Source organism: Anoplophora glabripennis, unplaced genomic scaffold, assembly GCF_000390285.2.
Source record: "Anoplophora glabripennis isolate ALB-LARVAE unplaced genomic scaffold, Agla_2.0 scaffold1214, whole genome shotgun sequence".
Classification (NCBI taxonomy): Eukaryota; Metazoa; Arthropoda; class Insecta; order Coleoptera; family Cerambycidae; genus Anoplophora; species Anoplophora glabripennis.
In genome coordinates this window covers 54,407-72,858 of record NW_019417298.1, presented here as the reverse complement: position 1 = coordinate 72,858, position 18,452 = coordinate 54,407, and the positions used below count along the sequence as shown (strand labels likewise).

The window sequence follows — 18,452 nt, the reverse complement described above, 5'->3', positions numbered from 1 at the left end:
TGGGAGCTGTTTAAGTGGCAGTTTCTGGCTCGTTTTAACTCAACTGCGGTACGCTCGTCGCTGTTGAAACAACTTTACGGCCAACCACAACGCCCAGATGAGACGGCATACGCGTTCATCACCATGAAAATAAACCTATTGAAACGCCTTGCACCCGAGGCGCCAGAAGAGGAGAAGTTGGAAATCATCCGCGAACTCCTGCCACCACCGACCAGGTCCGTCACTAGAGGAATAAAATTCCGCGACGCGCGTCAGATGGTCGAAATCGTGGCGCAGGTGCAGCGGAATTTCGCGGAAGGCGTAACACCACGGGGAAATCCTCCACCTAACGGACCGCTATCGCCTTGTAGGTTCTGCCAGGGACGTCATTTCCACCGGGATTGTCCGGATCGCCAGGGAAACTGGGTGAGGGCCGGGACCCCACCGCAGACATCCGGCGCCCGGCCCAACGACACCAGCGACCACCGCCGTCCACCCGAGGTGAGACGAGAACGGCAGGCACCGCCTGCCCGACAGCAAGAGTAGAAATACTCAATCACGCGGGCGATTGCGACGCAGGCCCATTGCCACGGATAGCAGTTTCCGTGGGCGATAAACGCATCCTCGCGCTCGTAGATACGGGCGCGAATCGAAATTTCGTCCGAGCTGGGTTGGTCGACACACAAAATACCAGATTAATACAGAAGCCGATATATCTGGCATGTGAGGCCAACAACACCGTCACCTGGGGCGAAATAACATTAACCATACGACTACAAGAGGTCACACATCAAATCATCTGCCTAGTAATACCCGACTTGAGAGAAGAATTAATCCTTGGACAGCCGTGGCTTAGTGACCAGGAGGCGGTGATCGACACAAGTCGCCGCTGTGTACACCTGGGGAAAAGACCCCGATTGACGGCGTACTGGTCAACGACGCCGCAAGCCACTGCAGAGCAGCCGTCGCCGCCGTTACAGTTAATGGAACATCTTGGGGGACCACACCGCCGCGCCTACGAGGACATTCTTTCACGTTATAGTCAAGTGTTCAGCGAGGCTGACTACCCTACTACGACGCTTACGACTCAACACCGGATCGTCTTGAAGGACCCTACCCCGGTGCGAGCACGAACGTACCGTTGCTCTGAGGAACGTAAGCGGGTAATCAACGAAGAAGTCACCCAGATGCTACAGAAGGGCATTATCCGGCGAAGTACATCAGACTACAATAGTCCCATAGTAATCGTGAAAAAGAGAAACGGTGCATAGAGGTTCTGTGTCGATTACCGACTTCTCAATGAGAGGACCCACGTCGAGGTGAGCCAGCTGCCGCCTATACCAGACACCCTGATGCAACTTGGGACCGCGAGGGTGTTCACTACCCTCGACTTACGAAGCGAATATTGACAGGTTCCTCTTTCGAGCGACTCCCGAAAGTACACCGCCTTCAGCACACCCGACGGTGCGACATACAAGTTTGCGGTGATGCCATTCGGACTCGCAAGGGCACCTGGCACTTTTCAAAAGCTCATGGTCTACGTTTTGGAGGGATACGTCCACCAATTCGTAAAAGTCTACCTCGACGACATCGTCATATACTCCAATAATCACGAAGAACATCAGGTCCATTTGGCGAAAGTTCTGGAACGGATGGCCGTCCACGGACTACGCTGCGCGCCTGAAAAATGCCGCCTCGCAACGAACCAGATCGACTACCTGGGGCACGTAATCACGGAGACGGAGAATCTACCTCAATAAGAACACTTGGACCGCATACAAGAATTCCACGAGCCCAAAACCGTTCGCAAGCTGCGAAAGTTTATGGGAACCGCCAACTGGTTGCGGGATTACATTCCCCGTTTCGCCGAGATCGTTGCCCCGCTTACAGACTTATTAGCGACGAAAAAGAAGTTCGCCTTAGGGGACGCGGCGCAAACGGCGTTTAACAAAATCAAAGACGCCATGGCCCGGCCGTTAGCCCTAAGTCGGCCGGATCCTTGCCAACCGGTCTGCCTACAAACAGATGCCAGCAGCCTGGGGATGGCTGCCGTCCTCTTCCAGGAAGGAGATAACCAACAGGGAATTATCGCGTATGCGTCCGCCAAGTTTACCGCCACCGAGAAATAATACCACATCAACGAACAGGAAGTGCTGGCCGCCGTGTGGGCTATCAGGAAATATCGTATGTTCCTGCAAGACAAGCCGTTTACGCTCTACACGGACAACCGCTCCCTGCTCTGGTTGAGAAGATATCAGGATGAACGGGCGAAGTTAACGAGGTGGGCGCTTATGCTCCAAACGTATCAATTCACCGTCGTCCACATACCAGGCACCCGCAATGAACTTCCCGATTATTTATCCCGTAATCCGGCCGACGACCCGGCAGAGCCACAACCGCTCGACGACGAAAATCTTCACCCGACGTTAAACGTTATCCACGAGCAAACGCTGTTCGAGGAAATCGTAGCCGCCCAGAGGGACGACGATAGCTGTGCCCAAGATAAAGCGCGCCTGCAGCGTTGGCACGCGAGGGCCAGCTAACCACGATGAACGGCGTTTAGTGGACGAATACGCGCTCGTCGAAGACTGCATTTGGAGAAGAACCCCAGACCGACTTCTGCTATATATCCCCAGACAACTTCGCCGCCGAATACTCGAGGAGCTCCACGACAGCCCCCACGCTGCGCACCCCGGACGGGATGAAACCATCACAGCGATTCGACAACGGTATTGGTGGCCCAAGTTAACACGCGACGCCACCGAGTGGGTTAAAAGTTGCGCTACCTGCGCGGCTGTGAAGATCGGGCCTCCCCAAGCGAAAGCACCGCTGAGACCACGGGCCCCGACCGAGCCGTGGCGGGTGGTCAGCCTAGATGTTCTAGGCCCCTACGAAGGAACACCGCGCCAAAGCCGATACGTTATCGTAATCATGGATACCTTTACAAAATAGGTGGAAGCCAAGCTGACCGCCGCTTCGAAAGCCCGCGACCTTATCAGTTTTATGAAGGAAACATTCACCCGCTACGGCTACCCCGAGTCCATCATTACCGATACAGCGCGGTTATATCAATCCGTATGGTGGACAACTTACCTCGCCGAAAAACATATACAATGTTACACGTCGGTTATTTACCACCAACAAGCCAACCCGGTCGAGAGGAGAATCCAGGAATTGAAGAAACCGATACGCGCCTTAGTCCAAGGGCGACCCCACCAGTGGCACGAGGCGTTACCTGAGGCTCTTTTTGCCTTAAGATCCAGGACCAACGTCGCCCGACGAACTGCTGTATGGGCAAGCTATACGACGACCAGGCGAATGGGCCATTCCGGCCGCCGCAAGGCCGCAGCCACAACCCCGGGATGAACGCGTCGCCAGGGCGCGCCGTAGGCAAGAGGTCTACCAGAACCACGACTAGCACCGCGTCAATACCACCGAGGCGACCTGGTGCTTACCAAAACCCGGCCTGGTAACCCGATCTTCGCCCCGAAATGGTCAGGGCCATATCCCATCATAGAAGTCCTCGGCGAAGGCGTCTATATGGTAGACCAAAACGGCAATGCCCAGCCGATACATGTTGATGACATTCGCACACCGCCGCCGCCTCGTGCCGATCCAGACGATCCCCCAGAGCCAGACGACGACCCTACAGACGACGTCGACCCCGCTAGGGAGGACCCTAGCCCGGCAGAAACCCCACTGCCTCGTTCTGCCGACGATGCCCACAGTCAGTCCGCCACAGCCGATACCCAGGCTGACGTTCGAACGCAAGCGGGTACGAGCCGCAACGCCACGCCAGACCAGCCCCAGCCACGACGCGACCAGCAGCCTAGGCAGCCACCGCCGTCGCAGATCAGCGAGCGGCCACGTAAACGCCGGTCTCGTATCTTCGTTCGATCCCCAACGGCGACCCACGCCGATCCAGCCAGCGACACCGCCACAGCGATCAGCCAGGCAGCCGACATCGAGACAACGGAGCCCGGCCCCAGCAACGCCAGTGCGACGATATAGCGGGTGCAGTGCGCGAAAAGTGACAATCGCGAGTGCCGCGGAACGACTTCAGTGCCGTCTGTGCGCGAGTGCGACGATTTTACTGACTCTGATTAACCCTTGTTGCTGATAACTCCGTCTTGTATATGCGAACGTCAAAAACCTTTGTAAACCCAGACGTCTCGATACACATGCAGGGAGGTTAAAAACTTTTGTAAATATTTGTACATAGTTGTTCGTTTATCTGTTTGAAATGTTTTGTTACCAATGTTCCAATGTTTATTTTTGTTGTTACCTGTTCTTGAAAACTGTTTATGTTGTTTTGCTTGATTAATAATCTTCTTATGTTCTTTGCATTCTGATGTTCTAGATTTGTACCAGAGGTGATTTGTTTGACAATAAAAAGTCAGACAAAGCGTTAGCAAAGTCAAGGACCGGGGGGATGTCGCCGGAGCGCATAGAAGCGCGCTGGTGGGCGGAGCCTAGCTCTACCTCACCGAAACATATAAAAGGCGGGGGAGCTAGCGCTCCGCAGCTAGTAGTTCCAAGCGAGCAGCCGAACTGTGCGGACGTAGTTTGTGCAGTGCAGCAGTGAGTGTTAGTGCGAGGAACTGTGAAGTGGAAGCGCCACAAAACCTGTCTTTTACAAGACAAGCTATATTCGGCCTTTATTAAGGCAATCTATAGAAAGAATTCGGCAATTTTATATTGCAAAATTTCAACTAACAACCGACGTTATCTCAGCCTAGGCAGAGAGACCGTCGGCATTTATTTTTCAGCTTCAAGTGCCGGGGAGGAGGGCACTATGTCGAGATCACCGACCCCCATGGAGAGCGACCGCTCGAGTGGCAGCGAAGCTGGTGACAGCAGGCCTAGCACCCCCGGGTCGGTCGTAGAGAAAGCCAGCCGTAAGAGCGAACTGGCAGCAGAAAACGCCAGGCTACGGCAAATCATCGACGACCTCAGGGACGAGCTGAGGCAGCAAAGGAAGGCGTTCGACGACCTCGAAAAGAGGTCTCGCGAACAACATGAGGAATTGTTAAACGCCGTTAGAGGACAACAGACCCCAAAAGGGGTAAAACGAGGCAAGCCAGGGACCTCGTCGGGTTCCGACGAGGAGCCCTGCATAGCTAAAAAGAAGCCGGCGAAAGAGACCGAAGCACCGGTAGCCGAACAGGTAAGGGCCCCCGAAATCCTACCAGCGACGACATCGGAGCGCGCGGCCGCTGCTGAGAAAGCGGAAAGGATACCGCCTGTTATTCTTCGCAAGAAGGAACAGTGGACGGAGGTCAGCAGGAGCCTGACTAACAAGAAAATAAATTTCACCAGGGCCAGGTTAACCGGCGAAGGCATCGCCATTCACCCGCAGACGCCCGACGACTATCGACGCCTCACGCGTGTCCTCGCCGATGAGGGGAAGGAATTCCACACCTTCTCGCTCCCAAGCGAGCGGCTGCTAAGGGCCGTGATAAGAGGGCTACCAGACGGAATTTCCAACGAGGAAATCCGGTCCGACCTAGAAGAACAGGGCTTTAAAATAGCATCTGTCTTCAGAATGAAGAGCCGGAGGAACAAGGCCCCCATGCCTCTAGTACTCGTACAAGTCCCCCAGGAGCAAGACGACCTGCTCAAGGTGACAAGATGCTGCCACCTAGTCGTCAGGGTGGAACCGCAGAGGGCGAGAACCGAGCCGACGCAGTGCCATCGCTGCCAACGCTTCGGTCACGCGCAGAGCCGGTGCACCGCAGCTGTCAAGTGCGTGAAGTGCGGCGAGGGTCACCACTCGGCAGACTGCACCAAAAAACGTGAGACACCAGCAAGGTGCGCCAATTGCGGTGGCGAACATCCTGCCAGCTACCGCGGATGCCCAAGCTTCCCTAAAAAGACGACAGGGAAGCAGCAACAGCGCAAAGAAGACCCCCAAGCCGACAAACAACAGGCCAAGTCGGCACACCCCCCGAAGGTGACGGCGGCGAAAAGCTTCGCCGACGCCGCCAGGCCGAAGCAGGCCCCTGCCGCTGCACACAAGGGGGGCCCCAAAACCGACAGGGGTGCGGAACCCGCAAATGTGGCCAGCATGCTGGCACAGATGCGGGAGATGTACTCCGCGATGTCGGCTTTTTTCAGCAAAATGCCATCCCTATTACAAGAGTAAATGGACCCTCCGACTAGTGTGCAGTCCCTCAGAATTGCTTCCTGGAATGTCGACGGATTCCGGGGGCGAAAAATCGAACTCAAGGAGCTCTTGCCCCGTCTAGACGTGGACGTGATGGCGATACAAGAGACCAAAGTAGAGGACGCACACACTGTTAGGATTCCTGGCTACCTAGTGTATCGCAGGGACCGAAACAGACACGGAGGAGGCGTGGCCCTGCTCGTAAAAAGAGGTATAGATCACCATATGTTGCAGGTTCCTCAGCTAGAAAACATGGAAGCCGCCGCCGTATCGATCCGTACTCGCAGGTACGGAGACATCGCCGTGGTGACCTGTTATCAGCCCCCTCATCTCCCGCTCACCGATCACGATTTACGCGCGGTCCTGGAGACGTGGCCCCAAACCGTAGCCATCGGGGACTTTAACGCGAAATCGCCCGAATGGCACAGCACGACCACCACCACGCGTGGCAGGGTGCTTCTGCAATTCTTGCAGAACCACGAGGACGTTGCAGCGTATGGACCCGATGGACCGACGTACTACGGTGCAGTTGGAAGACCAGACGTGTTGGATATCGCTTTGCTCAGGGCAATACCGATGGACGCCGATCTGACGACGCACTACGAGGGGGCGACGAACCATGCCCCCATTCTCCTAACCTTAGGAGACGAGCGTCGCGGCGAGGACACCGTTGCCAAGCGGCGGACCGACTGGGGCCTATTCCGCGCAGAAATGCAACGAATATGCGCACCCATTCCGGTCATCCGCGACGCGGCGGACCTCGAGGCTGCCATCGCGAGCCTTGAGACGGATATCCACACCGCCTTGGAAGCCAGCACCACGGAGACGACGGAGAGAAGGATAGCGAACTATGCAGGTGAGTTACCTCTTATGTTGCAGGACCTAATCAGGGAAAGACGTGCGGCGAAAAGAAGAGCCACGAGGACAGCACACCCCCGGGATAAGCAGACGTTAAACCAGCTGAACCGGAGGGTAAAAGCGGCCCTAGAGGAGCACTACCAGGACTCGTGGCAACGACATCTGGAGTCACTAAACCCCGAAGACCGCAGCCTGTGGACGATGCAACGGGCGCTGAGGACCACCCGGAAGCCTATGCCTCCCATTCACGGAGAGAACGGGATCGTCTACACCAGGTATGAAAAGGCCGAGGCATTCGCCGACAGCCTTGAATTACAGTGTAGGGAAAACCTTCTCGACGACGAAGACGAGGACCACGCCGACGAGGTGGAACGACGCGTACGGCGCTACAGACGCCAACCCGACAGGGACGACATTAGGCCGGCGACACCCGAGGAGGTGAGGGACATCCTGCGGCGCCTCAACCCCCGCAAGGCACCCGGATGCGACCAGATCGGAAATCGAATACTCAGAAAGCTCCCCCACAAGGGAGTGATGGCGCTGCTCAACATCGTCAACGCCATCCTGAGACTGCGAAGATTCCCCGCTAGGTGGAAGAAAGCCGACGTCATCTTCTTCCCGAAACCAGGTAAGAATCTAACCTTTGCTGCCAGTTACAGGCCCATCAGTCTCCTGCCGATGATGAGCAAGGTAGCGGAGAGGATCATCCTGACCAGACTGCGTGAGAGCTCGGACGAATTGCGAGTCATCCCCGACGAACAATTCGCCTACCGCAGCGGACACTCAACGGAGCAACAGATACTCAGGTTAGTAGAACATCTGTCCGCAGGTTTCAACAACCGAGAATCCACCGCGGCAGTCTTCCTGGACGTCGCCAAGGCCTTCGACAGGGTCTGGCACGATGGGCTTCTGGCTAAGATGCTCGACTTTGGCTACCCTGTCGGACTGGTCAAACTGGTGGAGTCCTTCCTCAGAGGCAGGAAGCTGCGTGCGAAGGTGGAAGGGGCCCTATCCACCTATCGAGACGTCGAAGCAGGCGTCCCCCAAGGAGCCGTGCTATCACCGCACCTGTTCAACATCTATACATCCGACATGCCCAGGACAGAGCGCACTACCGTGTGCCTCTATGCCGATGACACCGCCATAACGGCCCGTTCCCTGAACCCCGATATGGCGAAGAGGTACCTCCAAAGAGCTGTAAGCCAACTAGAGGACTGGTGCAACAGGTGGAAGGTGGCGATCAACCCGGAGAAAAGCACAGGTATTATGTTTTCTCGTAGGTACCAAACGCGCCCCCAGGGACACGTGAAGTTCAACGGAGAAGACATCCAGTGGGCGACCACCGTCAAGTACCTAGGGGTAACCCTGGATCGCACGCTGACGTGGAAGCCGCACGTCGAAGCAGTGACGCGCAAAGCGAAGATGGTGAGGGCGAAGCTTTATCCGCTTCTGTGCAGGGACAGCCGTCTCTGCCTGCGGAATAAGCTAACCCTCATCAGAGCAGTACTGCAGCCACAGCTGACATACGCTGGAACCGCGTGGGGACACGCAGCGAAGACGCACCTAGCCCGGGTGCAAGCCGTCGAGAATATCGCCCTCCGTTGCGCGACGGGGGCCCCTTGGTTCGTCCGCAACAGCGACATTCGCCGGGATCTGGGATTCACCTCAGCCCTGGAAGCGATCAGAGAGCGCGCGAGAAAGCTTTTCGAGCGCGCCGAGATCCACAGCAACCCGCTGATCCGGAACGCGGTGGACTACCGACCCGAAGAGGCTGCCGGCAGACGCAGGCGGCCTAGACATCAACTCCTGGACGCAGGGTGAGTCGAAATTTTTCTGTCTGTTTCAGGACCGCCAGGATCAAGAGACGAAAACGAACACACACACACACACACATTCCCCCCTACCTTCCTTATCCCACTCTCCCCTCCCGCGCTAGCCTAAGGGCCACCTTAGCAAAGCGCTTCCTAAGCTGCATAGCTGCACGACCTCACCCAAAACCACCACCCCGGTCGCAAACGACTGTCGTCGTTTGCGACCGATACACGACACCCCCGGGGGTATACACAGACGAGCCGGCGAAGAAAGAAGAGCGCCAGAAGAAAGGGCCCTAGCCGGCGGGGCCCAGCCAGGACAGGAGGAGGCCCCACGAACCGATCTAATCCGGCCGCGTTGGCGGTCCGGAATGACGGGGAAAGGGCCTACCTCTACGAGGCGTCCGGGCCTACAGCGATGAAGTGGGTAAAGAGCGATAATCCCGCTCGACCCCGCTCCATCCGAGGTCATTTTTCCTGCCAAGGATATTGGCGCGCGCTCCGCAGCTCACTTGACACCCAGCCTTCGCACTGCACGAAGCTGTCTAACGCTCACCCGTGTACTTTGCTACCGCTTATCTGCATTTACAACTATACCATTCTTTTAATCGCTAACCCATCCCAAATAACAAAAACAATTAAAAAAATAATAATAAAGGAAAAAGAAAGCTCCTTTTGAAAAATAGAAACAAAAGAAATAAATAGTCAAGTGAGAGGTAAAAAGGGAACAAGATAAATCCCACGGAAAAAGCATTATATAAAAAGAGCCGGCAGGCCAACTCTAGTGGAAAAGAGCCCATTGGCCAAATCTCTTTACACACACACAACATACATACAATACACACATACCACGGCGGTCAGTCTAGGCTGTCCACCACCTTAAAGAATTCGTCAACTTTCTTTAAAAAGAATTTCGTAACTTAAAAAGAATTAGGCGAACAAAGTTCGCATCAACGCAAACCAGGTATATAAATATTCTACGAAGTCTACGATGGAAAACAGCGAGCTAACGGGAATCAGGGCTTTCGGCGGCTACCCTGAGGGGCTTCGAAGGAAACAGCCGTGTCGTATTCTTTGATCTTCGCGTAGGGTTGAATCGACATGGGTCCTCGGTGGAGACATCGGAAGTTCGAATCGAGCTCCACGTTGGGCGCCATGTCGAGTTCTTTGATCGGAATTGCCTAATATTTGAGAATTATGAGGGGAATTGGCAACATGGGCTCGCCGCGAAGACGTCGAAGCAGGACTTCGAGCCCCACGTCGAGCGCCATGTCGTGTAAGATGGTCTAAGGTTGTGTTTGGTCGGCATGGGTCCTCAGTGGGGACATCGGGAGTTCTAATCGAGCTCCACGTTGGAAACCATGTCGCAACCTATGAGTAGGTACTAGGGCACTTGAGACCACCCCCTACTCCTCCTTTTCCCTCCCCCCTCCCGTTCCCTGCCAGCCAATCAGAGCGCAACATTTTGGCGGGAAATTTAAAATGTAGTCATCTAGGTCTTTACCCCCACCTAGGTCTTCGCCCCCGCCTAGGGCTTTGCCCTCCCCTACGGCCCCTATGCAGGTATCTCCACGTAGGTATGCAAGATCCCCCACGTAGGCGGTTGCTCCCTAGGACCCACCTAGAGCTTTGCCCCACCTAGGACTCTGCTCCCTAGGGCCCCCATGCAGGTATCTCCACGTAGGTATGCAGAAACCCCCACGTAGGCGCGTGCTCCCTAGGGCTCCCACGTAGGCGCGTGCTTCCTGGGGCCACCACCTAGGACTTTGCCCCACCTAGGGCTTTGCCCCCTGGGCCCTCATGCAGGTATCTTCATGTAGGTATGTAGGATTCCCCACGTAGACAAGAGTATTGTGCGTAGGCCTCCGCGTGTCCCCCGCGTAGGTATACCTAAATTGTATAGGGCTTCGCCCGCCACCGCGGGCCCCAACGTGACGTAGACAGTAGCCGTAATTTTCAATTCGCAATAGTAGTTTATAACGCGGCCGAGCGTGTATCCGTAGATGGCGTTGCAAGTGGAGCGCGGGTCTAATAAATATGCCTGTATATTTAAGTATTACAAACTGCGGCTAAATATTTACTGGAATTTACTTTAGGAATGTTTGTTAAAATAGAACAGAAAGGGTCAATCCTTCTTCGTCTTAAATGTTCATATATATTTCTTAAGTTCATATTAAAGCCCAATGATAAATTGTTTTAAATAGCAAATTGTATTGAAATAGAAATTATTCTGCTTAGGTGTGTGATAAGAAAACCAAGTTAACAAACGCTAGCACAGCTGCCTTTTGCTCTCAGCAAAACAGCCAGTGGCCTGTTCTGGCGATATCAACTGCAGTCACTGCACTATGCGGCTTTTCTTGGCTAAGACTGTTAATAATCAATTTTATAATTAGTCATAAAATCAATGAGTTTGCTCTGCTTGTTTTTTGTTAAAAGTTTCTCGGACTATTATAGTGAGTGGTGCTTTTTGTGTGTATCCTTTTGGATAAAGAAAGGTAAGTCTATATACACATTTTCAATTAAAAACGTAGCTTTGTATAGCAGTTATAATCTTAAACGGCAATTACTTTTCATAGTAAAAAATTCTATAACTAAAAATATTAGCATTAAATTATAAAAGTCAAACCAGCTACCAAAATTAGTGATATATTAAACAAATTCACTTATACGTTTATTATCTATCGAAGAAAAATTCTATTTAAAACCACCATTATGCAGGGTCTTAATTTAGCAGTTGATAAAAAACAATAGCTACTGGGCCTTTATAAAAGTTACAAATTAGTTAACAACAAGATTGTGGCTAAAAATCTAAAGAATTAATTTTTTATATTATTTTTATAGGCAGCGGAAAGACAGAGAGAGAGCAACGTTGGAAAGGCATGAATTTTGGCTACAGAATGACAGACATGGAAACCAAAAACAAGACATACGAAGGGTAAGTTGCTTCGAATATCATCATTTCTGATTACTTTTCAGTTTTAATACACAGTCCATGTATTCTAAAACTATAATTAGCTCTTAAAATGGCTTATTTCTAATAAAAATCGTATTTAAAGCATTAATCTTTAACTAGAATTAGGCAAATTATTTTTTTTCATAGGAAAAAATTATATAATTAAAAATATTGGCTTATTTCAACAGGAAAACAACTAAAAAAATCCTCAAAACATATTAACATTCTAAAAACTATAATTTAGCTGGTAAAACAGCTTATTTAATACAGAAAAAAATCACTTATTCGTAATAAACGTTAACTAACCGAAAATTAAATAAAAAGTATAATCCTCCTATAATACAGGGCTTTATTATAGTAACTGAAAAATGAACCAAAAACAATTAAACAATAGGTAATTAGACGAATCTTTATCGAAAAAAGATAAAGGCAATTTACTAAAATCATAAAAATCAAAACCAAAATCAGATTGAATTTTTTTTAATTTAAAACCAGTATTATACAGGGTGTTAATTTAGCAGTTAAGCAAAAACAATAGCTACAGAGTCTTTATAAAAAGTTACAAATTATTCAACAACAAGATGGCGGCTAAAAATCTAAAGCATTAATTTTATAGACAATTGAAAGTCTAACCAGGACAGAAAGGCATGAATTTTTCGGCTACAGAGGCATGAAGTTCAAAACAAGATAACAGAATGACAGAGACACGAAGAAAGAAGGCATACGAAGGGTAAGTTGCTAGATTTTTCTGCATTTCAGATCGCGTCGTTTGTACCGATTCAATACACAGTTAAATATGCTGGCTTGATACGGTACCCGTGTCGTGTAGGGGTCTATCTTAAACGATTACCTAAGGGTAATCATTGGATTTTTCCTTGCCAACGAAAAAAGGTTTCAGCCACACGCGAAAAACTTAAATCCGCCCGTGAACGCGAAAGGCCTTCGGGCTATCGAAACGATAAAAATGGCTGTCTTGTGGTTAGGGCAAATTCAAAATATAATTGTTCGGTACCATACTCGTAGCGCAATTCAAACATCTCGACGGCAGTGTTTCAAACTAAACAGATCCGTTGTGACTTAGGACATTATTGAATGTTATAGGGTCTTTCCTTACAATTAAAAATTACTATTGACTTTTTACATAAAAATATTCAGATTTTATTTTTCGTAAAATAATTTTTTCATCATTTTCCATATTTTTCTATATTTAATTTTTATTAAAGTACAGTTTTAGTAAAGTATAGTTTTGACCTAATTTTCACATAAATAATTTTTAATAAATAATTTTTCTGTTCAGTTTGACGTCATCTTGCACCGGAAAGTGATGGCCCGTATTATCCGGTTCAGGCGTAATAGTAAATCTTTTTAAAATATAAGACTAAATTTTTCTATATTAAGTTTTCATAAAATAATTAGTAATTTGTGGATTGAAACAATTTTAAAAAAATACAAAAACTTACCAGTTTGACGTAATTTCTACATAAAATAATTTATTTTTCTGCTTTTCTATATTAAGTTTTCATAAAATAATTAGTAATTTGTGGTTTGAAACAATTTAAAAAAAATTACAAAAAACTTACCAGTTTGGCTAAGGGAAATCCGTAAACGGACACAGAGGGTGGCTGCAGAGGCAGGTAATGGGGTAGGGGCGGTTCTTTCACAGCCGTAGGGGGCCTCACAATAATTAATTGGAAGCCCCGGCAACTCAATTCCACAAAAATATGTTCGCACGTATGCCCACAAACGAAAGCGTTACCTATACATATCCCTTGAAGGCGACAACCCTTATCTTATTAGGACTGGTATTACAGACGCCAAGGGTTGTACTCTTTCGCATGAAAGTGGTACCTGTCACGCTAACGTGAGGAAGAAAGTCGACCACCAGCCCAAATTCCCATCTTCCTAGTCTCGCAAGCACCACCTCATCGTACATCTCAACAGATTAGTGAAGGATGAACGAGTATGTCTCCACCAACATGTCTCAACTAGTAATTTACTACGCGTATAAGGTTTACGTCACGTTATCACGTTTTACGTCATGCTGTTATCACATTTGAAATAATTATCAGTTTTAAAAAAGGTGTTGAAACTTCTTCAATAAAGGTGAGTTTTTAAAAATATGGCGTGTCGCATATCAAATTAAACGTCTTGCAGTAAGATAGCGGGTCTTATCGATTTTTTTCTTTTTGTTCGGATCGATGATATGCTTGCCCAGTAGGTAGAAAGCGCTCACTATCTTTTCGTTCAACTCACATCAGAAATTTTTTATTTTTCTCGTATACTTTGAAATTTTTGTGTGAATCACGCCCTATTTTTTAACCAAACACATCTTAATCACGTGACCTCTTTTCATGCATGCACTTATCGGCACTAGTTAGATGAAAGGTAATAACTATGCGTCCCCTACGGTCTTCTAGTCAGTTTATCTTCGATCTTTGAAGTGTTAAGATCACAGTTAGTCTTCTCTCGTGCTCGACGATATTCAATCAGCTTGTAAGTTTTTCAAATTTACTTTCGGTAGGAAGCGTTTATCAGCTTTTGGTATCTTTCAGACTACCACCAGTGCAAGAAGTCTAAATTTTTCATACTTAGAGATACTATGAAGAAGGTCCGCCGCTTCAATATACAAGGGCGAACCTTGGAGTTTAAAATTAAGCCGGTACCCGTCGGTGAAGAACCTGTTGGATGGGTTAAGGAAGCTGTCAACCAAATAATTCAACAGGGAACCGAACACCTTAACCCCGAAGACCAGGTGTCTTTCTCGTTTTGTTCCAAGGACTTTGCCAGAGGTGACGGCTGGGTCCGCTTTAAACCCGCTAAAGAAGTTACCTGCGACGACGTATGGGACGTCATCTCCGCCGTATACCAGTCCAACTCCGCAGGGCTCAACACTGAGACGTTCTGTTTAGGCGTGACATCGATTAAGATACCTGTCGGGAAAGGACATGGTGAAAAGTACAACACCTTCAACGAGGAGTGTGCCAAGCGGCGTGGTATTGTTACCATAAACAATAAAGACAATTTGTGTTTGCCGCACGCTCTCGTCGTAGCAAAAGCCAACGTGGACAAGGACACTGAGTATAGAAAAGTTCGTAGAGATATCGGAAAGCTGCAGATTCTGCGAGCTCAAGATCTAATGCGGGTGGCAGGGGTTGTCATACCTGAAGAGGGCGCAGGTATCCCTGAGCTGCAGGAGTTCCAGCGGTATCTCTCCGACTACCGCATCGTCGTGTACCAGTACGGTAGCAAGGGGCGTGACATGATATTTAAGGGCTCCACAGAGGGTCCATCGTTAAATTTAATGTATCACAAGGGGCACTATAATATTATCACCTCGCTGACGGCTACCTTCTGCTGTGATTATTATTGCGAGAGATGTCAGGTCCCACATAATACTAAAAAAGATCATAGGTGTGGCGGCACCTGCCCGGCATGCCAACAGTCCCCAGTATGTCCCGAAGATATTGCCGTTACCTGTTCCTAGTGTCAGCGTAGTTTCAGAGGCCGACAATGCTACGACAATCATAGGAGCCAGGGATCAATGGGAAAGACCTCGGTTTGCGAGCAGATTTGCCGTTGCCCCGACTGTCTCAAGGTGGTAAAAAAAGGCAGAACCCATATTTGCGGCGAAATTTTTTGCAAGATATGCAACGCCCATGTGCCGGCTGATCATCTGTGTTACATGCAACCCAACACAGGGAAGCCTAAAACCGACGGCCTTCTCTTTGTATTCTACGATTTGGAGACCCGGCAAGAGAAGGCGCAAGAAGATGGTTCCTCCTGCATGAACCAAATCTCTGCGTTTTTAAGCAATGCTGCGACACATGCCTCAACATGCCACAGAAAATTTGTAGTAAATGCGGTGTTAGACTGCAGATTTTAAGGTGCAACGAGCCCATTTCACCATTCCTCCACCACCTCATAACCATGAGGAAAAAATTCAAGCAGGTGGTGGTTATGGCTCACAACGAGCAAACCTTCGACCACCAGTTCTGCCTCAACTACATCCTGACGCAGACGGACCTGACCCCCGAACTCATCATGCGAGGGACGAAAATAATTTCCATGGTCGTGGAGAACGTAAAGTTCCTGGACAGTCTAAATTATTTCCCCATGGCGCTGTCCAAGTTGCCCAAGGCTTTCGGCTTGGGTGATAATTTCAAGAAAGGCTATTTCCCCCATCTTTTCAACACTGCAGCCAACACAAATTACGTGGGTCCCCTACCAGCCGCCGAATACTATGACCCCGATCATATGAAACCGGAAGATCGCTCCAAGTTTTTCGAGTGGCACGAGGAACATAAAAACGACGAGATTAACATGCAGCGCGATCTCGTCGAATATTGTATATCAGATATGGAGATCCTAACAGCAGCATGTCTCAAGTTCCGACAGCAGCTGATGGAAACGGGAAACGTCTGCCCGTACACGGAAGCCTGTACCATAGCCTCTGCCTGCAATAAGGTGTATAGGCGCAATTTCCTACAGCCGAAGACCATCGGCATCATCCCCAAAGGCGGCTACAGATGGCGCGACAATCAAAGCAAGATAGCTATCCAATGGCTTGTGTGGGAGGAACACCAGCGACAAATAAACATCCAACACGCCGCTAAACAGCAAGAATCTCGAGTCGCTGGTGTAAAAGTCGATGGGTATGCCGCAGAGAGCAATCAGGTGTTTGAGTTCCACGGCTGCTACTATCACGGCTGCCCCGCGTGTTACAAGCACAATCGAGACATCCCCATGCCTGAAGATCCTTCTCAGACATTAAACACTCGCTACGAAACCACCATAGCAGAAACATCAAGACTTCTAGGCCTTGGTTACGAGGTCGTTGAGATGTGGGAATGTGAGTTTAGGCGTAACCTTCAGAAGAACGACTTCGAAATCCGCAACTATACCGAAAACCACCCACTCGTAACCCTAACACCGCTAAACCCTAGAGATGCTTTCTACGGAGGCCGTACAGGGAACACAGTCGAATACTACAAGTGCGGTCCAGGGGAGAAAATCAAATACGTCGATGTCTGCTCCCTCTACCCCTGGGTCTGCAAGTACGGCAAGTTCCCCATAGGACATCCAAAAGTTTATGTGGGTTAGGAATGCCCGACAGATCTGAGCATTGTTGACGGGGTAATTAAATGTAAGATCCTCCCGTCCCAGAATCTGTACCACCCTGTGCTCCCTACCAAGATGAACAATAAGCTGCTGTTTGTTCTCTGTCGCACCTGCGGAGAACAAATGAATAAAGGCGAGTGTCAGCATAGCGACGAAGAACGAGCTCTGACAGGGACATGGATTGTCGACGAAGTTCGAAAGGCCGTTGAAAAAGGTTATCGTCTGTTGGAGATCCGCGAGATATGGTCTTATCAAATAGATCAATACGATAAGGTTGCAAAGACTGGAGGTCTCTTCACCAGTATGATGAACAAGTTCGTCAAGGTAAAACAGCAGGCGTGCGGTTGGCCCGCCCATTGTACCACAGACGAGAAGGAGCGTTACATCGAGCAATTTCTCGAGAGGGAAGATGTTAAGCTCGAGTTTACGGAGATCTTGGAGAACCCAAGGCTACGGTCTCTCGCAAAACTCATTTTGAACAGCTTTTGGGGAAAACTGGGACAGAGGGAGAACCAGCCCAAAACATCCATCGTAAGAAACCCCTCAGAATTCTTCGGTATGCTCACCAACCCCAGCATCTACGTTAACTCGGCGCTCCCTATCAACGAAGACACTCTCGTCGTCAATTGGGAGCACAAGGAGGAGGCCTACGATCCACTCACCACCGTAAATGTCGTCATTGCTGCTTATGTTACCACTCAAGCCCGTCTTAAGCTGTACAGTTACCTGGAGCAGCTGGGCGACAGGGTCTTGTATTACAATACGGACTCTGTCATTTACATGGCCAAAGATGGAGTATACGGCGTACCAACGGGTGAGTTCCTCGGCGACATGACGGACGAACTGGAACACGGGAGCTATATCACAGAATTTGTAAGCGGAGGGCCCAAGAACTACGCATATAAGGCTTTCTCTACCAGCGATAACGAAGAGAAGGTGGTGTGTAAAGTTAAGGGTATATCCCTTAACTACACCGCATCACAGCTGATAAATTTCGATACCATAAAAGATATGGTGTTGGACACTTCCACCACCAGCCCGGTATGCGTAGCCTCAAGAAACATCTTGAGGACCAAGGAGCACGAGGTGATAACCGTACAGCAAACCAAGCTATATAAACCTCTCTCCGTAAAGAGACGGTTCCTGGACGACCACAGCTCGGTGCCCTACGGATGGAAAAGACCTAAGCTTTAACCTGTTTTTCTATGTGACGTGTGTGTAACATTCTGTATATATTTACTAACTTGTATTCTAATTTAAATAAAAAATTAATTTTATCGCTGCTTTTAATTTTCCTCGTAATTGTGTGGGCGTGTCTGAGATACTAATAGTAGAGAGAGAGTTGAAAAACATTTCTCAATCAAATTAAATCAAACACGTCTTTCAAGTTAATATTGCAAAAGGTGGAAATAAAAAAATAGAGTAGCATAATTAGATTTTATTAAGGATATCTGTACATAACATTACAATACATTTCACCGTAATTTTTACATTTGCATTTTTTAAATAAATTCTCTGAAGTTTCATTACTGCAAAACGCCGAAAACTGTTCACGTTCTTTCACATG

The 18,452-nt window shown here is 49.3% G+C and overlaps 2 protein-coding genes across 2 annotated transcripts; both read left to right on the top strand.

Annotated features, from left to right (window-relative positions):
* The first annotated feature begins 15,601 nt into the window (after positions 1-15,601).
* LOC108913465 lies at positions 15,602-16,867 on the top strand. The gene has a single exon (XM_018719019.2). The coding sequence runs from the start codon at positions 15,602-15,604 to the stop codon at positions 16,865-16,867; it is 1,266 nt and encodes a 421-aa protein (XP_018574535.2).
* Positions 16,868-16,960: 93 nt separating this feature from the next.
* On the top strand, positions 16,961-18,079 carry LOC108913464. Its single transcript, XM_018719018.1, has one exon. The coding sequence runs from the start codon at positions 16,961-16,963 to the stop codon at positions 18,077-18,079; it is 1,119 nt and encodes a 372-aa protein (XP_018574534.1).
* The last annotated feature ends 373 nt before the right edge of the window (positions 18,080-18,452 follow it).

Bases quoted from the DNA above. Each gene is read 5' to 3' on its own strand.
- LOC108913464 (XM_018719018.1), top strand. From the start codon at position 16,961: ATGAACAATAAGCTGCTGTTTGTTCTCTGTCGCACCTGCGGAGAACAA.
- LOC108913465 (XM_018719019.2), top strand. From the start codon at position 15,602: ATGCCACAGAAAATTTGTAGTAAATGCGGTGTTAGACTGCAGATTTTA.